Source organism: Myodes glareolus, chromosome 1 (assembly GCF_982192425.1).
Source record: "Myodes glareolus chromosome 1, mMyoGla1.1, whole genome shotgun sequence".
NCBI lineage: Eukaryota > Metazoa > Chordata > Mammalia > Rodentia > Cricetidae > Myodes > Myodes glareolus.
In genome coordinates this window covers 74,765,580-74,787,211 of record NC_142026.1, presented here as the reverse complement: position 1 = coordinate 74,787,211, position 21,632 = coordinate 74,765,580, and the positions used below count along the sequence as shown (strand labels likewise).

The 21,632-nt window shown below is 50.9% G+C and overlaps 2 protein-coding genes across 11 annotated transcripts; one reads left to right on the top strand and one right to left on the bottom strand.

Moving 5' to 3' along the window:
- The first annotated feature begins 1,199 nt into the window (after nt 1-1,199).
- On the top strand, nt 1,200-16,816 carry Cnot3 (CCR4-NOT transcription complex subunit 3). Of its 7 annotated transcripts, none has more exons than XM_048452104.3 (18): nt 1,200-1,510; nt 6,662-6,736; nt 6,843-6,910; nt 7,123-7,197; nt 7,341-7,430; nt 7,674-7,802; nt 7,900-7,995; nt 9,008-9,230; nt 9,322-9,455; nt 9,995-10,051; nt 11,427-11,808; nt 11,890-12,013; nt 12,718-12,916; nt 13,738-13,837; nt 13,936-14,134; nt 14,337-14,469; nt 15,097-15,222; nt 16,444-16,816. In XM_048452104.3, exons 2-18 carry the CDS (start codon nt 6,712-6,714, stop codon nt 16,540-16,542), a joined length of 2,259 nt encoding a protein of 752 aa, XP_048308061.2. In that variant the 5' UTR covers nt 1,200-1,510; nt 6,662-6,711; the 3' UTR covers nt 16,543-16,816. The 7 variants fall into 7 exon arrangements, with proteins under 7 accessions (XP_048308061.2, XP_085547635.2, XP_048308062.2 ...); XM_085691509.2 differs by having other exon boundaries at nt 16,393-16,816; XM_048452105.3 differs by having other exon boundaries at nt 6,659-6,736.
- Leng1 (leukocyte receptor cluster member 1) lies at nt 10,063-21,598 on the bottom strand. 4 transcript variants are annotated; one of them, XM_085691595.2, is made up of 6 exons: nt 21,398-21,598; nt 19,038-19,217; nt 18,123-18,370; nt 16,963-17,072; nt 10,597-10,680; nt 10,063-10,363 (listed from the first exon to the last, which is right to left on the bottom strand). In XM_085691595.2, the coding sequence occupies exons 1-5, from the start codon at nt 21,527-21,529 to the stop codon at nt 10,622-10,624; spliced, it is 729 nt and encodes a 242-aa protein (XP_085547721.1). In that variant the 5' UTR covers nt 21,530-21,598; the 3' UTR covers nt 10,063-10,363; nt 10,597-10,621. The 4 variants fall into 4 exon arrangements, with proteins under 4 accessions (XP_085547721.1, XP_048308082.1, XP_048308081.1 ...); XM_048452125.3 differs by having other exon boundaries at nt 10,063-10,346; XM_048452124.3 differs by having other exon boundaries at nt 10,063-10,293.
- Nucleotides 21,599-21,632: the final 34 nt, after the last annotated feature.

The window sequence follows — 21,632 nt, the reverse complement described above, 5'->3', positions numbered from 1 at the left end:
CTAATTCAGCCAAAGGCTACAGAGTGCTTTGTAAGTGTCAGACACTGAGAAATCCAGAGAGGGAGTCCCAGTAAGTTTTTTTTTCTTAATCAGAATTTGAACAAAATTTAAGAGGCTCACCTAAGCACTCTACAAGGGTGGTCAGGGAAGTTTACTCCCTAAGAGAAGGATCCTAACAGTTCCAATAAGCAGCCGTTACAGATATAACTGAAGTATGGTAAAGCGCAGTTTCTTCTGCAGCTTCTGCAGCAACAGATTCCTTGCAATACCAAATGAATGGAGATAGAGGAGAGTGTACCGCAGTCGGCTTGCTCAGTTAACGAGGCAGGACAGTCCCGGGCAGACACTTTCTCAGTCACTTCTGCCATGCATGGTGCTAGTTGTGTCTGATTCTGCCTTTCCTTCTTCCATCCAGAAAGCACTGAGTTTTAGAGATATGCCAAGCATAGGCACTTGGGAAGCTATTAATGAGGATCAGAAAACAGCCTGGATGCCAGGAATAGGAAAGGATGCTCTGAGAACCACACCAGTCGGCAGCACCCTCGGTTAATAGCTACCCTATTGGCCAAACTGGAAATGGGAGGGGCCTGCCCATCTAGCTCCGCCCCTTAGGTTTGGCGGCTCTTTTGATTGGCAGATAACTTGGGCTTAACGCCTCCTCCCAACCCCAGTCACCTGTCCGTCTCCCGCTAGGTAAGTGGCCTTTAACACCCACTCTCCATGCCTTCCGTCGTTTTCCCCTACCCACTCCCATGACCAACCAATAAATTCGAGGCAGACTATACGTCGCAACCAATTACAGCTGCCTTCAAACTTGACGGACGACTTCCCGCCCCTCACCCTGACTCCTCCCTGCAACCAATTGATTTAGGAGAAGGGGGCGGACGCATCCAATCAGCACGACACAGGCCTCCTGATTGACACTCAGGCCCTCGCGCTGGCGTGTTGTGCTCTGAGGCGGGGAGGAGGAGGAGGAGCCGGGAAGGAAAACCTGAGCCAATCCAAGACAGCTGAGCGGGAGGCCAATCGAACGCCGCGCCCTGCAGAGATCAGCCAATCCTAGCGAGGGGGCCGGCCGCATCCTCTCTAGGAACCAATGGGACGCGACTGACGGCCCAGAGCGACGTGCTGCAGGAGCAATGACGGACCTATATTCGGGGCTCGGGGGCGGGCCGGCGCCAGAGACGAGAAGAGCGGAGGGGAGGCCTCCTCCGTCGCCGCCATCTTGGACCGGGCCCGTTCAGCTTCCGTGGAGCCGTCGGCAGCCGCCGCCGGGCCTTCCCTTGAGCCCCGAATCCCCTACTCGGTCGTCTAGAACAATCCCGGGCCCACTTCCTCTATCAACAACCCAACCCCACTTCCGGCTTTCGCGCCCTCTTATCGCGATAGCGCCCGGGCTTGGGGCGCGAGGAAAAGGAAAAAAAAAAAGGCGGCTGGCGGGCGCTCGCCTCTGTCTCCCCCCTCCTCGCCTGTCGCGATACGCTCCGCAGCGGCGGCGCCAGCTCCTGCGGTGAGAGCGTCAGGCTCGACTGGGCCGGACCCCTTCCCCTCTTCCCCCAGCGTCGTCGGCCGCCTTCCCGCTCCGCGACCCCTCCGCCTGTCGCGACCCGCCGGGCCCTGGCCCTGCCCTGGCCGCGCGCTCAGGCCTGCCTTCAGCTCGGGCGGGCGGGCGGGGAGCCTCCGCTCTCCTCCCGCGTCCCGATTCCCGCGTGGCAGCGCGCCGGCCCCGGGTGCGAGGTGCCCGCCCTCCTCCGCGTCTGGCCGATCTTGGAGCGATGGGCGCGCAGCGCGGGCCGGGGAAGAGGCTTTCAGCTGTGGGTGTGGGGGGCACAACTGCAGTCATGCCCTCCCCGAGAGCTCCCTTTAGGAGCGTGGCCTCTGTGCACCCGAAAGCTCCAGTTTGTTGGTGTCTTGATAGGGGGAAGCCTCTTTGGAAGAGATGATCTGGTGGAGGAAAAGTCCCCAAGACCCGAGATTGCAGCTCCCGTTGTGAGTTGGAGCCTAAGCCAAAGTTTCCACCTTGTCCTCACAGCTCTGGCAGTGAAGTCTCCTAGATGTCCCATTCCACTAGCCTTATTTTAAAGGAAGCATGGTTTTCTAAACACTTCTTCCCCAAACCTTGGATTCAAGACTGTCCACCGTCTAGCTCACTTCCTGGCTTCAGGTCTTTTCCATCTTTGAGGTAGGGTATCAGCGGCCTCTAGCTTTGGAGATGCAAGCTCCACTAAGGTGCAAGCTGTCGGCCTCCCTGGATGTGGTTTCCTAGTGGTGTCAAGTCTACTGGTATTGCTGTGTGTGCTGGGAGCTGTTTAGCTCTCCTCAGCCTGTGTCGGTGGAATGTGAGCTCCCGAGCTCTCAGTTATTGGTATGCTATTGTGGGGGAACAGTTGAAGCACCTCTTCTCAACAGCTGCATCTCAGTTCTGTGGCTGTCAGTTCTTAGGATTCGATCTCTCCTCACTGTCTTCACCTTCTCCCCTCATCACATGGGTTGTTATCTCCCTGTGCTTCCATTCTCATTTCCCCACCTGTGTGTATGTGTGCTCTCCCCTAATTGAAATACACTGGGGAAAGCCTTGGACCAGAGCTAGATACCTACCCAGTAGGAATGCAAACATCCCTCGCTTAGGTCTCCCGCTGTGCAAGGGGTGGCCTTTCTCCCTGCAATGGGTTGTCTTTGTTGGGTAGTGTTGTCACCTGCAAGGTGAAGTTCCTGCCTTCTTTGGTATCAGCTTCCCCCTCTCCTGCATTTGAAACAGCTACACCGCCTGTGTACTTTGAGGCTAGGACACTCTTGCCTGGCTAGTATGGTTTACTCTTGTGATTTTTCTGTGGGTCTACAGTTAAGGTTCTTGTGCTGTGTCTGGGACTTGGGGGAGAGAACACTGTGGTCACTTTGCCTGGAACTAAAGATTAGGGTTGACATTTCAAGGTGTGGTTCCTCATTCCCCACCTTTGGTGTCGGGCCTCTCCAGGGGCTACAGTTACCTCTGGTCAGGACATACTTTATCCACCTAATGGAATCCCCATGTGGCGGTGCCAGGGTCCCTGAAGGACCAATGCTGCTTGCCATCCCTCCTGGCTTTAGTGTGAACCCTCTTAGCTGCAAGATGCCTTGTGCTATGCTCCAAGGTGCTTGTGTGCCCACTCAACAGCACCAGCCTTCAGGAATTAAGGTTATGTCCCTCTCATCAGGTCTATGTATGCCAATCTTGAAACCTGTGGGGGAAAGTTCTGGAAGTTGTTTTGTTGACTCCTGTTGAGTCTTGATTTCAGGATGTGCCATAGTCTTGGAAAGAGACTCATGATTGAGCCTCCTTCTGGGCCAAGAGGTTCAGCTTCCTCCATGCTGCTCGCAACCCCTCACCATCTGTGTATATGTATATGCTTTGTGTGAAGGAGCTTGCCTACTTCAAAAGGGCCCTGTGGTGATGCCTCCTAGAGAAGGGTCTTGGAAAATGTCATGGGTAGTCTTCTATGGTGGCATCTATAGTTTTAGGCTCCAGGACTAATTTCCTTTCTGGCTTCTGAGGTGTGGGTACCCTCTTGGTGGGGAGTGTTTTTTGTGAAGAGAAGCTGTTGCTTCCACATTAGCAGAGACTCCAGCCTCTATAGTAGAAATTCCTGGGTATGTGGTCTACTCTGGAGCAGCAGCTTCTTGCCAGGCAGAAACTCTTCTCTAATCACAGCTGTGCCCATCTTGATGACTGAAGCATTACACCTGTTCTTTTTCTTTAACTATTTGTTTAAATTTACTTTCATTCTGTGTGTATTTTGCCTCCCCTCATGTAAGGGCACTGTGTATATACTGTCCCTGAGAAGCCTATTGTTTCCCCTAGAACTGGAGTTGCAGACCCTTGTGAGCTGTCATGTGGGTGCTGGGAACTGAACCTGGACTATCTAAAAGAACAAGTGCTTTTAACCCAAGACATCGGCAGCTCTTAAACTTTTTTTATTATATATATTTTTAAAGTTGTGGTTTTGGTATGTGCATGCATGTTATGACAAATGTGGGGGGTCAGAGAAAAACTTTGAGAAGCTGGTTCTTTGCTTTCACTATTTGGGACTTAGGAATTGAATCCAGATTACTAGTCTTCATAGCAAGAACCTTTATACCTTTATATACTGAGTCATTTTACTGGCCCTTAATTATTTTTTAAATTTTTGGGGTTTGTTTGTTTGTTTGTTTGTTTGTTTTTTGAGACTGTGTCTCCATGTAGTCTGAGATGGCCTGAAATTCACTATGTAGACCAGGCTGGCCATGAGATCTATCTGCCTGCGTCTCCCAAGGACTGGGATTAAAAGTCTAACCCTGGCCCGACATTTTATTTGTTTGTTTGCTTGTGTGTTTATTTATTTGGTGTGTGTATGCATTTTAGCACATGTATACGTGTAAAGATGGAAGAGGCTTTTTGAGAGTTGATTTTCTCTTTCTACCATGTGAATCCTGGAGATTGAAATTAGATTGTCAGGCTTGGTTTATGCTGATCCTACTCACTGGCCCTTGTTGCCCCTGTTTTTTAACACCTTGTTTCTAGCCCCTTTAGTATTTCTGTCATTTTATGCTGCCACAGTACTGTATTCTTACTGCAGGGCCATATTACCTCCTCTCCTGTGCTTCAGTCCCAACCACTTCACTGTGCGATTGGGGGAGGGCTTCACCTCTTTAAGGTTGCAGTATCTGCCCAGAACCCCTCTGAGGCTCTTGCTTCACATTCCTTCCTTCCTTGGTGTAAAAAGAGGCTTTCTGTGCTGGTGGATATTAGAGCCAAGACTCATTCCTGGTCAAGGTCCTGAACACCTCTTGCTGATTCCATGCAAGGTCCCTGGACCAGAGGTACCTATACTTTGGTCTCCTAAGTGGGGTTCGTTGCTGAGTCCTTTTGCTAGTTGCTTCCTCTTCCTGAAGATTCCTGATGTATGGTATGTCAGCCAATCCTCAGATAAGAGTGCTGTTTTTGTTTGTTTTGTTTTTGATAGGTCCTGTGCTGAAGAGATTTTAAGTTCCCTGGTGCCACCCATACTTACCTCTCCACAAAGTGGGATTCCACATAGTTAATTTTTAAAATTCTTTCAGAAAAGGTCCCAACCCCATCCTCTCCAGGCCTCTTTTTCTAAAACCTGTTCCGTAATGCAATGTCCCTTGCAGTAGTTGCTAGCCATCTGTGATTAGTACAAGTGAATGAGCCAGGAATGGCAGTGCACTCCTACCTCAGCATTAGGGAGGTCAAGGCAAGAATGTGGGTTCAAAGCCAGCCTGAAGTGTATACTAAGACCTTTTCTTGGAAAGGGAAAGACACTTTTTTTCCATCGCACTGGCTGTAGTACATTAAACTGACTCTGAAACATTTCTGACCTTGCATGCTTTGTTTAAAATATTTCTCTGGGTATTCTTTTCCTTGGTAGTAAGATCCCTCATTATGGCTGCCCACCAGGTTGAAATTCTTGGTCGTGGGAATAGGACAGTTTCTGCCTTTATGGTTAAGAGCTGCTTTGGGGCACCCCTGTTCTGTTTAGTCTAGTTCTCAGAGACTTACTTGTTAGTATATTCTGGGTGGGGTGGGGCAGGGTGGGGCGGGGTGAGCTTCTGCTAGCAGTTCAGAAATCCTCTTCACATGACCCTCCCTCTCCATGTTCCCCTGTTTCAGAGTCAAGTTTTGTAGTGTGGATTTCTCTACATATAGACCTCCTCTCTTCAATCCTTTGTCCTCTGGCCCCTCTAAGCTCACCTTTCTTCAGAATAAAAAGAGATGTCCCTCTGTGCGTTTTGGTTTTCTGCCCTGATGGGTTCATGTTTCTGAGTCTAAATTGCCAGTCTATCTGATACGGAATTCTTCCATGTGTGCGGATCTGCTCTCTCACAGCTAAGGTACTTCTTTACTATCTTATCTTTGTAAGCTATCTCCTCCAGCCCTCTTTGAGGTGCTACTTCCTGCTCCCAAGTTTCTATAATCATTTTTAATGTCAGACACTCTGGTCAGGGACATTATCTTTTGGGGCTCCAGGATTCTGCTGTGAAATAAATTTCTTGAAAGTGTAAGATCCTCTTGTTTGGTACCCTGCTGTGTCCTGTGTGAGCAGGTTCAGGTCTTCATAGGTGGAGAAATCCCCTGTCACTCTTCCCCTTTAGTTCACACCTGCATACACAGTATCTCATTCTTTCCAGGAGTTGCCAGGGAAGTATTTCCCGACTTGCCTGGAGTGGCCTCTCCCTGTCACCTCTGGTCCCAACCCATTTAGAGTCTTCAGTTGGGGTTCATACCTCCATCTGAGCAATCCACCTGTATGCTGCATGTGCTGTACTATCATCTAGAGAACAGATACTCTGTACTTCAGAAAGTTTTTGCTCCCTAAGTCCACAAATAAGATACAGCATTCTTTGTTTCAACAGTTTCCCAGAATCCATTCTGCCTGTCTCTTTACTGGGCAATTGAAGGAATGTAGGAACAGGCCAGATCTTCCTTATCAGATAGGAAATATAGCTGGGGATGTAGTTAGATGAAAGAATGTGCAAGGCCCTGAGTTCTGTTATCAGGTAGGGAAGAGGGCAAGTAACTGTTTCTTTCCTCTACCATCCTACCTACTCCATGATTCCCACCATGCCTCTGGGTTTAAACTAGCCACAGAATAGATGTTAAATCCTACCCAATTTTCCCCAGCAGCGTCCGTTTCCAAGGGAGTATGAAGAGAGTTCGTCTGTAGGGCAGGGAAGATGGCGGACAAGCGCAAACTCCAAGGTAATAGACTGCCTGCTGTAAATGTGACCACACGCCCTCTTTTCTGGAAACTTGTCTTTGGATATTTGCTGCCTTGTCAGGATCCTAAGTCTTCTTCTCTGGCCAGGTGAGATTGATCGCTGCCTCAAGAAGGTGTCCGAAGGCGTGGAGCAGTTTGAAGATATTTGGCAAAAGGTACACATCCTAGAAACCTTAAAATCTGGGTCTGTGGGGAGAACCATCAAGAGGTTCAAAGTCTCAGGGTGTTGACTAGGGAAGCATCTCTAAGATCAGCTATGGGGAGGGGATTCTAGATTTCTCAGCCAAGGAAGAGACTGGACCTTTACTGCTATGGCGAGTTCTGGGCAGCCACTCTCACATTGACTGCTGAATTCTTCATCCCTCAGCTCCACAATGCAGCCAACGCGAACCAGAAAGAAAAGTATGAGGCTGACCTAAAGAAGGAGATTAAGAAGCTACAAGTGAGGGGACTGGGGCTGGACTCTTTTTGTCCTGTGGGAGGAGGAATGGGGAGAGTGGACTGCTGGGTCCCAGGGAGAAGAGGTCACTGAGGGCCCCAGCTCCTGCGCCTGCAGCCTAATTTTTTTGCTGCTTCTCTCTTCAGCGGCTGAGGGACCAGATCAAGACATGGGTAGCATCCAACGAGATCAAGGACAAAAGGCAGCTTATCGAAAACCGCAAGCTCATTGAAACGGTAGGAAATCAAAGCCAGGGGCTCTGTGGGGTGGTGGTATGACCAGGTTCCTGGGACCCTAAAAGGCAGAGGTGGAGCAGCCACTCCAGACTCCTGGGAAGATTAATGTCTCCACAACCAAGGAAAGGGCAGAGATGAGGGCTCAGTCTAAGAGATAAGGTCCCCAGGCTGTTTCTAGCATTGCTGGCCCTTAGAGCTTCTATCTCACCTTTGAGAGCTCTCCACCAACTGTACTCTCCACAGCAAATGGAACGGTTCAAAGTTGTGGAACGAGAGACCAAAACCAAAGCTTATAGCAAGGAGGGCCTAGGTCTGGCTCAGAAGGTGGACCCTGCTCAGAAGGAGAAGGAAGAGGTTGGCCAGTGGCTCACGGTGAGTTGGGACAAAGAAAGAAATGAGCACATGGGCCCAGACTTAAATATATGTCAGGGGCTTGAGGACGAACCCCTCTTCCCTTCTCTCCCCCCAGAACACCATTGACACCCTAAATATGCAGGTGGACCAGTTTGAGAGTGAGGTGGAGTCACTGTCGGTACAGACACGCAAGAAGAAGGGCGACAAGGATGTGAGTGAGGGGAGAAGCACACCCACGGGGTAGGGGTGGATGTGGCCTGTGAACAGGAAGCCTCTGGAGGCTTGTGGGAATCTAGTTCTGGGTGCCTAAAATACATCTGGGGTAGAGATTGGAGAAAGCAGGATGAGGCAGCCTAGCCAGCTGAGTGGTATAGGGAGGGGGTAAGATAGAATCATGGGATATTTGTTAGGGGTGGTTTGGGTTGAAGATAGACTTAGGTTCATCAGGGACCAGAGAGTAAGTGAGATGTGGAGGGACAACCAGATTGGGACGGTACACAGCACCCCAAAGATCCCAGTTTCTCCTTGGAGGTGGGGTGTCTCTGGGAAACCACTGGCAATGGTTTGGACCAAAGACATATGTTAGGGTCCTGGATCCTATAGCTGTAGGATTGTAGAGTGTGAATTCAAAGGGCTGTATACTTAATGGTATCACCAGAGAAGGAAGTTGGGATGGGAAGTGAGAGATATGTCATGATTGGTGAGAGATTTGAGAATCAGAGAGGGAAAGAGTAGGGGTCCTCCTTTGAGAAAAGGAGGAATTTGGAACTGGCACTAAGGTGTCACGTGGAAAAGGGAATTGGAACCTTAGGAGGAGCAGGAGCTCCTCTTATTGTTTATCCTTATTACTATCATTACTATTGCAGTGAGATGGGATGTATATTCCAGGCAGAGATCAGAACAGTGGGAGGCCTGGGTGACACTTGCTGACAGGTGAGCCAGATAGGCCAAGTGTAGGGCTAGCACAGACAGCAGATTTCTAGGGATCTCCAGAGCCCAATGGGGTTTGAGGAGGGAAAAGTGGGACCCTGAGATGCCATAAACCTCAGATTGGTCCTCACTGGGACGGAGGGTGGGCAGACTCCTCACTGCCCCATGCTAGGAGGGGCTGGAGTGGAGTTTTTGGGGTACCCTGGGGATGGGGGACTGAGGACAGGTTCTGTGGGGGCAGGAGGGCCAGGCAGGTGCTCTGCAGCCCCTGAGCCTGGCCCTGGGCTCGCCAGCAGAAGCAGGACCGGATTGAGGGCTTGAAGCGGCACATCGAAAAGCACCGCTACCATGTACGTATGCTGGAGACCATTCTGCGCATGCTGGACAATGACTCCATCCTGGTTGACGCCATCCGAAAGATCAAGGATGACGTGGAGTACTACGTCGACTCATCCCAGGACCCTGACTTTGAAGAGAACGAATTCCTCTATGACGACCTGGACCTCGAGGACATTCGTGAGGCCCTGGGCTGACCTTCATGGCACAGAGGGTGAGGGCAGGAGGCGTGGTTGAGCTAGCTAAGCATGCTGCTCCCCTGCCCCCACAGCACAGGCGCTGGTCGCCACCTCCCCACCCAGCCACAGCCACATGGAGGATGAGATCTTCAACCAGTCCAGCAGCACGCCCACCTCAACAACTTCCAGCTCTCCCATCCCACCCAGCCCAGCTAACTGCACTACGGTGAGAGTCTGGGGTTATTAATAACCTGGGTTCCCAAAAGGGTGGCCATGGGGATATGAGAAGCCCAATCTTCCCCTAGAGAGCAGCTAAGAAAGGAAAGTCTAGGCTTTTTGGCCTCTGAGGCCCTTGCTGGTGTGGAATGGATATAAAAAAGCTGAAAGATAGACCCTAGGTTCCCACTCAGGTTTACCATGCATGTTGGTTTTAGGTGGTGGTGGGGTGCTTGAGGACCTGAGCAGCTGGGTGTTTCTTCTCTGACAGGGATCCAGGGTTGAAGTCTATAAAGAAAGCAAGTTGCTGGGTACTTGATAGCGTGGGAGTGGGTGCTGACTCTCAGAAGACAGTACTAACGAGCTCAGATTTAGGTGTTTCCCAGAATTTCAGGTTGGATGTTGGAACAGCTGTGGGTCACAAGGCCCATCAAATGGGCCTTTGAGAGATTAAGAGCACTAAGGGCCCTCCTGGGTCCCTAAAGGATTGCCCTTTGTTTTGGGACCCTGGAGGTCACATAGTTTCTGACACTACTTCCCCTACATCAGGAAAACTCTGAAGATGATAAGAAGAGAGGCCGCTCAACAGATAGTGAAGTCAGTCAGGTGAGTCCAAGTCTGACTGATGTCTTGTCACTTGTTTATTCAGTGGTCCTTTAAAGTACTGAAGCTGGAGTGCTGGCCACAATGCTGGGCTCTTGGGACAGTAGCATGCAAGAAACAGTGTCACCCTGAAGACAGGCTGATGACTGGTGCTGTGGTTGAGGTGGCCTATGTTCTGGCCCGCAGAGGAAGACTGGATGGTACTGTGGGCAGCAGCAGGTCACAGTGGGGGCTGTGGCAGGCAGCTTGGAAATATGAGAGGTGGACTTTTTAGGATGCTGGCTGCAGGAAGTAGTCCCTGCGAGAGGACTTCTCCTTAGGAAACATGAATGTTGTTGGAGCAGAAGGATCCCAAAGCCCCTCTGGAGTGATAAAAGCGATAGTCCCAGGTGGGGGGACCTCAGTGGGCAGCAGGGTTGGGGGGAACAGCAAGGGTAATAGAGTGAGGGAGACTGGGGCAGGGACTCCTGGGAGTGGGCCCAGCTCTGCCACCTTGGGCTCCCTGACTGTCAGCAGTGATCCCAGGAAAATAGTGAACGGCCAGTTACCTTTGGTACGTGGTAAGTGAGGTTCTTATGGCAGTTCAGAAGTCCAGAGGAGGTTCAGCATGGCAGCCTGGTTGTTGGAACTTCCTGAGATAGGGATTTCCTGGTCATTACACTCTGGAGCAGTGTATTTTATAGTTCTGTGACTATAATGGACCTTTAGCTGACATTCAGAAGTATTTTAGCTATCCCAGTTCCCTGACTCTTAAACATTTAGGCTGATCCAACTAATCCCAAATTGAGATTTTTGTTGTTGTTTGTTTGTTTGTTTGTTTTTTGAGGGGGTTGTTTAGTTTTTGTTTTGTGAAAGCATCTCACTGTGTGGCCTTGGCTGGCCTAATAGACCAGGCTAATCTCAAACTCATCTGCCTGTCTCTGCCTCAAAGGCATGCACCACTACTCTACATCTCAACTTGAGGGTATTTAAGAGTTTCCACTGGTCTCTTTTTGGTTTTTTAGATATACAGAATATCTCTGTATAGCTTTGAAGCCTGGCCTTGAACTCACAGAGATCCACTTGTCTCTGCCTCCCAGGTGCTAGGATTAAAGGCATGTGCCATCACCGCCTAGCATGGTCTCTGTTTTAACAAACTAACCTGTTGGATCATGTGGGCTACAGGGGGCAATGTCCAGCAAGGTCTTGGGACAGCTGAGTGGGCTAGAAATAAATAGGTCTTAAACATGAAGGCAATCGACTTCTCTTAGGTGCCTTGGATGGTGTGGACAGTTGATAGCAGGTCAGAGAATATGTGGGGAGGCAGTAAGAGGCTCATGGGTAGTGGACGTGGACAAGTTGGTCTAGTACCTGACTCTCTATTCTTTCTTTCTTGCAGTCTCCAGCCAAAAATGGCTCCAAGCCTGTCCACAGCAACCAGCACCCCCAGTCCCCAGCTGTGCCGCCCACCTATCCCTCTGGCCCCCCACCTGCCACTTCTGCCTTGAGCTCCACCCCTGGCAACAATGGGGCCTCTACCCCAGCAGCACCTCCAAGTGCCCTGGGCCCCAAGGCCAGTCCAGCTCCCAGCCACAACTCGGGTACTCCTGCCCCCTATGCCCAGGCTGTGGCCCCACCCAATGCCAGCGGGCCCAGCACTGCCCAGCCCCGGCCCCCCAGTGCCCAGCCGAGCGGGGGAAGTGGTGGTGGCAGCGGAGGGAGCAGCAGCAATAGTAACAGTGGCACAGGCGGAGGGGCTGGCAAGCAGAACGGTGCCACCAGTAAGTGGAGGCCAGTTTGGGGAACAGGGCAAGGTGGTCAGTGGCTGACAGCCTGTTTACACTTGCCCTTCTTTTCCCCAGGCTACAGTTCAGTTGTTGCAGACAGCCCTGCAGAAGTGGCCCTGAGCAGCAGTGGGGGCAGCAGTGCCAGCAGCCAAGCCCTGGGGCCCACGTCAGGCCCTCACAACCCAGCTCCAAGCACCTCGTGAGTTCTGGGGTGGCAAGGTGTGGGCACTGGCTCTCATGCCATCCTTGCTGCAAGGCTCCAAGTTCTGTCCTTTTTTGGTGTTGCCCAGTGCACTCTGCCTTCACCTCAGCAAGAGTTTCTGTCCCTGCTTACCACCTGGGATGTGTATGCATTAGTTCCCAGCTTTGTCCTCTCTTTTACTGATTTTTTTACTCTGGGTTTGAGACTGCTATCTCCGCATTTCTGTTTTTTGCTCTGAAGCAACCTGTCTGACATTGGTGTGGGGGCTTATTTTCCCTTTTCCAAGTAAAATGTCATGTTGGAGAAATGGAGGACTAGGACATCAGATTACTTCAGCTGTTTCCAAACAATGCTGAAAGATCTGCCACCTTGCCCCCGACATTAGCAGTCTTAGTGGGAGTACACCTTGTGTGCCTGTGCAAGGCTACTTTATTCATTCATGATAGTACATGAATTACTATCAATTTATAAATAGATTTATTCTGATTCTTGCCCCAGTTTTCCCCCTTCTTTTAAGCTGTTAAGGGATCCTAAAACTTGCATTCCCAACTCAATTTCTGCTGTATGGAAGAGGACCCTAGAGATTGATTCTGCTCCTGCCCACCCCTGCTGTCTTGCCTTCAGCTGCCCCCTTTGGAGCCCATTTTCTGTACTCAATTCTCTAGGGATCTTAATCTGTGTCTCCTCCATTCTTTACCCAGAAAGGAATCCAGTACGGCAGCCCCAACAGGGGCTGGGAATGTGGCTTCAGGCTCAGGGAACAACTCAGGGGGACCCAACCTCTTGGTGCCACTGCCTGTGAATCCCCCCAGTTCTCCAACGCCCAGCTTTAGTGAGGCCAAAGCAGCTGGCACCCTGCTCAATGGTCCTCCACAGTTCAGCAGTACCCCAGAAATCAAGGTGAGCTCCTCAGATGTGGGCCCTGAGCCTATCCTGGAGCAGGAAATCCAGTGTGTCTACTTTTCTAGTGGGGATAAAAGCATCTTATAAGTTCTACTGAGTGGGCGATAGGGCTTTACCATGGTTTTGAGGGGAGAAGAAATAAGTGACACACTGTGGAGAGGCTCCTGAGAGGCTGTGGGTGGGATGAGGGAAGAATAGGATAAAGGACTAGGCCTTATTGGCTGTGACTAGTACAGAATGAGTCCCCTCCAAGAGAGCTGGGGTGCAGGTCTGTGGGTGGGCTTTGGTGATGGAAGGGTTGCACAGAGTGGGTAGAAGAGCCAGCCCTAAGCTGTTTCATCGGGGAAAGCAAGCAGTGTGGGGGCTGCAGACCCGACCCACTGATGTTCCCAAGGAGATTGAATACCCAGGGGATGGCCAGCACCCTTAAGGCAACAGCAGAGCCTGCAGTCCTGCCAGCCACCTTCCTCAAGATGCCATATTACTGTGGGCAGTCCAGTGGGTGTTCCTTCAGCATGTAATGTCTTTATAGCAATGTGTGCTATGGCCTGTTCACTGTGTTTTGTAGGGTACTGTTTCCTCTGGAATGTACCATGGACCCTGAGCAGAATTACACAGTAGAGAATCAGTGGTCCATGTTCTCATGGTGACCTCAGATGTGCCATGGTGTTTTAGCATAATATAGGTAGATCTTGCAAATAGAGAACTGGCAACAGAAGAGTAAGTAGGCAGAGTGTACAGGTCCCATCAGGCTTTGCATTTTTATGTAACCCAGTCTCTGCTCCAGGTCCTGAGGCTCATCCCCTTTTTCTTCCCAGGCCCCTGAACCTCTGAGCTCTCTGAAATCTATGGCAGAACGGGCAGCTATCAGCTCTGGTATTGAGGACCCTGTGCCAACCTTACACCTAACAGAGCGAGGTGATAATCATGGGATGGTGGGGAGGGCAAAAGCCAAGAAGAAGAAACTGAATCCATCCTCATCATTGAGGGGCCTGGTGCCCCATCCCTCCCTACAGACATCATCCTGAGCAGCACATCAGCACCCCCCACCTCAGCCCAGCCACCCCTGCAGCTGTCAGAGGTGAACATACCATTGTCACTGGGTGTGTGTCCACTGGGGCCAGTGTCCCTCACCAAGGAGCAGCTCTACCAGCAGGCCATGGAAGAGGCCGCCTGGCACCATATGCCCCACCCCTCTGACTCCGAGCGCATTCGGTGAGGGGCTGCAGAAAGGGGCTGGGGACCGGGACTCCCAGTCTGAGGGAGGAGCTGGTTCCTGGGTCCTGAGAGACTAGGTAGAGTACTCATCTCAAAGTGCTGAGGACTTGGCTTGGGGCTTCTTAGAGCAGAGAACACCCTCCTGAAGGCAGGCCAGGAACTGGAAGTCACCTGGTACTAAATCCTCTCTGGTTCACAGGCAATACCTCCCCCGGAACCCTTGCCCGACGCCCCCCTACCACCACCAGATGCCACCCCCACACTCGGACACCGTGGAGTTCTACCAGCGCCTGTCAACCGAGACACTCTTCTTCATCTTCTACTATCTGGAGGTACAGCAGGGCCCCCGGGGCAGCCTCGGGCCCCTCAGCTCCGCCGCCACCGCTGCCATCCCCCCTCGGGCTGGAGGGGCGAGGTGGGTGTCCCACTGCGGCCACTGGGACCGCACCCCTCCCCATCCCAGGCCCCCTCAAACAAACCTGTCCAGTCCCAAGGCATTCTAATTGCCCAGACTAAGGGAAAGGCTGCAGGCCCTAGGCTGTGTACACACTCAACTACCAAGAGTTCTCAGCTCCTGGTAAACCCTTTAGTTGAGGATAGCCTCTGAACTGCAATAGGCACTGCACTCTCAGGCCTCCCTAGAGACTTCTAGGGAACTGTCTGACCTCTTAATTGCAGTGAGTCAGCCCCTTTCCATCTCCCTTTTGAGTTTTCTACATAGTTTTCTCTCAGCTTTCATTATGCATTAGTTTCTCTTCTTTCTCAAAGCAATTCTCACCTCCTGTCTCATTTTCTTCTGACCATGGTATGTTTGTGCTTCCAGCACTGTCTGCAAATGGACTCTCTGCCCCAGCTGGTCTGTGGTGGGGGTCTGGGTCTAGCCCTGATGCCCTGCCCTATCCCCCATTCCCTACCCAATTTGGAAACCCCCTGATCTTTCTCTGCATTTTCTCTCCCAGGGAACCAAGGCACAGTACTTGGCAGCCAAGGCCCTAAAGAAGCAGTCCTGGCGATTCCACACCAAGTACATGATGTGGTTCCAGAGGCATGAGGAGCCCAAGACCATCACAGATGAGTTTGAGCAGGTGAGGGCCCCACCTGCCCTGGTCTCACTGGGGTATGGTTAGTGTCCCCAAGCCCAAACTTGCTGCTGGCCTTTGACATTCAAGCACGGTCCTATAGACTGACCAAACTGACCTCCCACACTCCTGGGATGCTGTCTCTCCATTTGTCCACTTCTTAGTGCCATTGTTACTTCTTCCAAAGAGAAACTTTCCTTGAGCTGCTGTCTCTACCATGCAGCCCTAGGACTTTAGTTGAGTGTGTGGGATTTTATAGTTGATATCTCCTAAACCTGACCTCATTGACCCCTTATTTTCCTGGCAACCAGCAGAACAGGGACTGAGCATAATTGGAAGGAAGTCTGTTTAGGCAGCCTTCTCAAGTCTCAGTCATTAGTTGATTGGAAACTCCACTCCCTAAATACCCCAAAGCCAGCTGATTTGGGTTTGAGCCCAGCTTTCGCTGGATGATCTTGGGCAAGTCAATCGAACCTCTCTTCATTTGTTTCTCTCTGTAAAAATGGGAGTAACAGTACCCATCTCATGCAGTTGTTACAAGGATTAAATGAGTTAATAACATGTAAGTACTAATGGTGCCTGCTATACAGTGAGCGTCACGAATTTTTTTTAATTGCTTTCAGTTGGTGTGTTCCATGGTGGCTTTCCCCGTACACATTTCCCCACCTACACTTCCGGATGCCAAGCTGGCCTTCACTGGTCCCCATTCTTACAGAACTCTACTCCATTCCCTACATTCTTCCAGACCATTTTGAAGCATTTCAGACACTTGACCCAGCTTTTTTCTTTTTACTGTATCATCTCCAACCTCGATTTCAGACTTCTTGTCCTTCCCTGGTTTGGTCCTCAAATACATCTCAGGGCACTGAGTCACTAGAATCTCAGTTACAATGAAGTGTGTGTCACTGCAGAGCACTTGGATATGGATGCTGTACATTGTAGGCCACCCGTTGGTCCCCATTCCTCAGGGTCTGAACATAAGCGTGGACCTCATGGCTGTGTCCTCCAAAACTGTAGAGAAAGCCTGCAGGCCTACCTGGGGCTTGCCGTCTTTGTCCCCCCTTCACTAGTCTACAATCACCAGGGGTGGAGCGTAACAGTGCAAGCATGTAGAGCAATCAGACTGACACCTCCGTGTACCTGACAACTGCCTCTTTTGTCATCTGCCTGGCCCAGATCTCAGCTCCCCTCCTCGTCCACTCACTGACCACCTTCTTCCCCGGCCAGGGCACCTACATCTACTTTGACTACGAGAAGTGGGGCCAGCGGAAGAAGGAAGGCTTCACCTTTGAATACCGCTACCTGGAGGACCGGGACCTCCAGTGACACCGGCCCCCTCTACCTGACCCCTCCCCCCCGCATGCTGATCCCCCTGCCCAGGTGAGGGCCCTGCCCTGGAAGACTGGGGGAGGCCCAAGGCCATGGGGCACCCTCCCCCCCAGGAGCAGGGAAAGGGCAGGGAGGTTTTCTCTTCCTCTCTGCCCTACCCTGGGGGCCTGGGAGTGAGAGTTGCCCCCTCCTCCCCTCCCCAGTGAGGGACATTTTTTGGTAAACCTATTTTCATTTTGGAAAATATTTATGAATAAATAGTTTTATATGACGGCTGGCAGCTGCAGCCTCTCCTATTCCCCAAGAGTTAGTGGGCAGGAGTGGGGTTCTGCTGGCGGGGGCGCCGGGCCAGCTGAGGGTTGAACTGGGAGTTATACCGCCGCCTCCTTTCATCTGTCTCTTCCACTTCCACCTGACCTTGTTGGGATGCTCGGCCTTGTACACGGGCCAGTAGGGCCTCTGTTCGAGCCCTCTCAGCTGCTTCTCGTTGAAGACGCTCAGCTCGGAGCTGTTGTAGGGAAGGTGGCCTGTAGAGAGGAGAGAGCATCAGAAAGCTTGAGAGAAGCCACCTGGTTCTGGGTCACATGAGCAAGTCCTTAGAGACACACTTCAAGGGCTGTGCCTCCCTATGGTTCTAAGATCAGATGCCCCTCCAGGTCAAGAAAGCACATTTAGTAGTATCCTGGGGTCCCTGCACCATTTTGAAATAAAAAGATTAGTCTTTGAGTACCCCTTCTACAGTTGATAGAATGTAGGCAGAAACTTGCTTTTATTTTCTAATCCTAGTGATTCTTAAACTTTGGTCAACATGGGAGGCAGGCAGATTTCTGAGTTTGAGGCCAGCCTGGTCTGTAGAGCTAGTTCCAGGATAGCCAGGACTACACAAAAACTATGTCTCAATCCAAAAGAAGAAAACTGAGGACCAAAGTCAAACAGGGCTCTTCCATGTATGCTGCCTTCTGCTGTGGCAATATAAGACAGTTGAGTGTGATGTGGGTATGCTTTAATCCCAGCACTTGGGAAGCAGAGACAAACTGAGTTCAAAGCCAGCCTGGTTTACATAGTCAGTTCTAGGATAGCCAGGGCTACATAGTTAGAACTTATCTCAGAAAAATAAAATAAAAAAAAAACAAAAACAAAACCTAAGGGCCATAAAGATCTTTTAAGGTAGGTTTTTCGAGACAGGCTTTCTCCGTGCTGTGTAGCTCTGACTGTACTGGAATTCATTTTGTGGACCAGGCTGGCCCTGTCCACCTGCCTCTGTCCTCCTCCCCTTCTCTCCCGCCTCCGTCTCCCGTGCTGGGAGACAGTCATGGCAAGATACCCATGCACATTGGGGGGGGGGGGAAGCAACCTGAGAAATCCTGCATACAAGCATCCACACATACCCTTAACCATAAGAGGAGATACTATTCTTAATATCCTAAATGAAGTCTGTCTCCACAGAGGTCTATAGACCACATATTAAGAAGCACTTCATCCTGCCTTTCCTGTTGAGCTTTTTGTGATAAGCACACTGGTGTGCTAGGGTCCCCAGAGTCTCACTCTGCTCTACTGTGGGCTAAGTCTATTCTTACTCTCTGGGCCGTTGTTTCTGAGGCCTCTCCTCTCTAAGATGGCTTTCACTGCTGTGCCTTTTCTTTCCCAGGTGCTTCTGCATCTCCCTCAGTGGGTCCAACCGGTTCTTGATCTTCTCATCTGGGCTTGGGCCTGGAGGGCAGCCCCCTTTCCCTGGGGGGAGCTGGTACCAAGGAGGTTGAGTTTGGGCCTCTGCTGCACTCTGGCCCAAGTACGTCAGGATGCCTAGAGCTTTCTCCTGCCTCTCCTGTGGGGGCAAGAAAACAAAATAGTCTTTTCAGTCCCTCTGAGAGCCCTAGATGTGGCAGTAGGGAAAGCCAGGGCCTGAGTTCAGAGAGACGGGCTGGTAGGTAGTCATTCAACAAGGGAAATCAGGGACAGGACTAGCTATGCAAAGTGCTAAGGGCTAATCTGGAGAAGGAAGAGTAAAAGGACAGTGGCAATGTATGTAGTAAGGGGACAGGGATGGAAAGGAGGATGGGAGAAGTCTATGGGAAAGCCTGCAGAAAAGCAAAGCAGATTGGTTTCAGTGGGATACAAGCACCTTCAAAGTTGGAATGGGAGATGCAGGAGAGCCACAGAACAAATTCACAGTTTGAGAAGCACGAGTGCCATCTGGCGGTGCACGCTTATGACCCCAGCACTCGGGAGGTCAAAGCAGGGGGATTGTGAGCTGGAGGGCACCCTAGTCTGTATAGTTGAGGTCTCATCTCAGTCTAGCTTAAGTCTCAGAGTAAGGTTAACATCAGAAACAGCTTAAGTGCGCTGCATCAGTAACCAAATTATGATGTGCTTTCAGTCACATTCAGAATGTCCTGTGTGCTCATCTGTCAACATATCCTAACAGTTAGTTACAGCTTGTCCCCCTCCTCACAGTCCCCCCCCCAGGATTCCAACAGAGGAAGCCAGCTTACCTTCTCCTGTCGCTTCTCTTCCTCATGCTCTTTATTGCCTCTGGGCACTCCTTTCCTTTCTTCCAGCAGCTCCTTAAACAGGTCCACAGGGCCAGAACTTGGAACTCCTGCATCTGCTGCTTCCAGTTCAGGCAGTGAGTTCTGGCGCCTGGCTTTCTTCCGTAGAAATTCTGTTCGGGCCTGTGAAGAAAGTTATAGGCAAGACCTTCAGAACATAGAAGTGCTGGGGGCTACAAGATAGGGCCATGGGCCAGCTAATGGTGGTGTATGACTAAATGCCAGCATTCACGAGGCAGAGGCTGAGTGGGTTTTGTTTTGGTTTTTCAAGACAGGGTTTTTCTCTGTAGCCTTGGACCCTGTCCTGGAACTTGCTCTGTACACCAGGCTGGCCTGACTCTACTACCTCTGCCTCCCAAGTGCTGGGATTAAAACCTTTAACCTCCAAATTCAAGGTCAGCCTGGTCTACAGAGCGAGTTCCAGGACAGGCAAGGCTATACAAGTAAACTATCTGGAAGAACCTTTAGAGGGGGAGATGAGCATAGTATAGGTACTGGGAGCCAGAAAAGGCACCATTTCTAATATGGAGTGGAGAATGGGTGTTTTAAACAGTAAACTTGCTGGGCAGTGTGGCACACACCTTTAATCCCAGCACTTGGGGGGGCAGAGGCAAGCAGATCTCTGTGAGTTCAAGGCCAGCCTGGTCTACAATAGCTAGTTCCAGGACAGGCTCCAAAGAAACCTTGTCTCGAAAAACCAAAAACAAAAAAACAAAAAAACCAGTAAACCTGATTATCAGGAATTGTTGGTAGGTCCCCAGCCTAAAACAAAAGGCTTCCCAGCCTACGGTGATGCAAAACAAAAGAAAACAAAAAGGCGGCTATTAAAAAACCACTCAGCAGGGGCTGGAGAGATGGCTTAGTGGTTAAGAGTAGTGGCTGCCCCTCCAGAGGTTCTGTGTTCAATTCCCAGCAACCCCATGGTGGCTCACAACTATCTATAATGAGATCTGGTGCCCTCTTCTGGCCTGCAGACAGAGCACTGTACACATAATAAATTCTTTAAAAAAAAAAAATCCCTAACTACTCAGAGTATTTTTGTGTCCTTGGGCCACACTTTGCAGCAGGGTAGGGGCCCACAAAATAAAGTCCCATAAAGTTCACATGCCTTTGATCACAGCACTTGGGAGGCAGAAACAGGACAGGCTCCAAAGCTACACAGAGAAACCCTGTCTCCAAAAACCAAAACCAAACAAAAAACACTCAGCTATAAGGTAGAGATGGTTTTGTTCAGCCGTAAAGCCCCTGCTTAGTGTATATGCAGCACACACATGCACAAACCAAATACAGCTTATTGGGCAGCCATGCCATACTTTCTGGACAAAGAATTTGGCTCCCAGGTGTGGCTCCAGGTCACTATTCCAAACATTAGTGGTCACCCCCATCCCAGGTAGGTTCTGAATTGCTCAGGATAGTCTCCATAATTCTCCCCTCTACAGCCTCAGTATGTGGGATTACAAACCTCACCAAATCCAGCTACTTTGAAAAATTTAAAAACCCACACCAATTCATGATTGGCCAAGGGATTTAAGTGTAAACAAAAAAGACTGAGTAATCATTAAAATCTGGTCATGTGTGTGTAGTCTTCAATGCCAGCATTCTGGTGGACATAGCAGGCGGATCTCAGGTAGTGACCAGCCTGGTCTACATAGCCAGTTCTAGGACAGCCAGGGCAACCTAGACCCTGTTTCAAAGAAAGAAACCCTCTGGCCAGGCGGTGGTGGCGCACGCCTTTAATCCCAGCACTTGGGAGGCAGAGGCAGGTGGATCTCAGTGAGTTCAAGGCTAGCCTTGTCTACAAAACGAGTTCCAGGACAGACAGCCAGGTCTATTAGTCTGTTGTGCAGAAAAACCCGGTCTTGAAAAACAAGCAAAGCCTCTGGGTGTGTTTGTCTCGGGGAGCAATGATGGAAAACGCATCTAACGGAGCGGGCTCCAGCTTGTCCGCCCTTTGCCCTCCTCGTTGAAGCCGTTGCGCTCAGTGCCGACCGCACATCCCTTTAAGGACCCTTTAAGTTGTTCTAAGAGGGATTTCTCAAGTCTAGCGCTTTGTAGGTGGGGGACATATATACAGTGGATGCTTGGTAATTAACTTGTGCGGACGAACTATAAAGTAATCAGAATATCTGTTCCACTCTTATGTGTTAGTCTCTGGCCACTTCAACTACACCAGTGGGGGAATCTAGGAAGGTTTCGTGGAAGTTAGCAAAGGATTTGCAGAGAAACATCGCCAAACACTGACCCGCGTCTGACAGCGAGTGACCGGCAGGCCCTCCGTGCTTCCGGACCAGCCCCAGGCTTACCTCTTGCTGAGCGAGCAACACCCTCCGCTCACGCTCCTTCTCCTCCTCCCGGGCCTGGGCCTCGTCGCGCCGCACGCGGGCGACATTGTCCTTGTTCCGGACGTGCCAGCTCTTCTTGGGCAAAATATTCATGGCTCCGTAGCCGACCTCCGACCAGCAGGCCCACTCTCCGATACTTCCGATTGGCGCGAGGAAGCTCCCGCCCTTGGTCCCACCCTTGCCTGTGCATTGGTTC

Coding starts and splice junctions, on each gene's coding strand:
- Cnot3 (XM_085691509.2), top strand. CDS start 6,712: ATGGCGGACAAGCGCAAACTCCAAG. Junction 6,911..7,122: donor TTGAAGATATTTGGCAAAAG/GTACACATCCTA, acceptor TTCATCCCTCAG/CTCCACAATGCAGCCAACGC. Junction 14,470..15,096: donor TCATCTTCTACTATCTGGAG/GTACAGCAGGGC, acceptor TTTCTCTCCCAG/GGAACCAAGGCACAGTACTT.
- Leng1 (XM_048452123.3), bottom strand. CDS start 21,529: ATGAATATTTTGCCCAAGAAGAGCTGGCACGTCCGGAACAAGGACAAT. Junction 18,371..19,037: donor AAGAGAAGCGACAGGAGAAG/GTAAGCTGGCTT, acceptor TTGCCCCCACAG/GAGAGGCAGGAGAAAGCTCT. Junction 17,073..18,122: donor CAGAAACAACGGCCCAGAGA/GTAAGAATAGAC, acceptor TCCTCTCTACAG/GCCACCTTCCCTACAACAGC.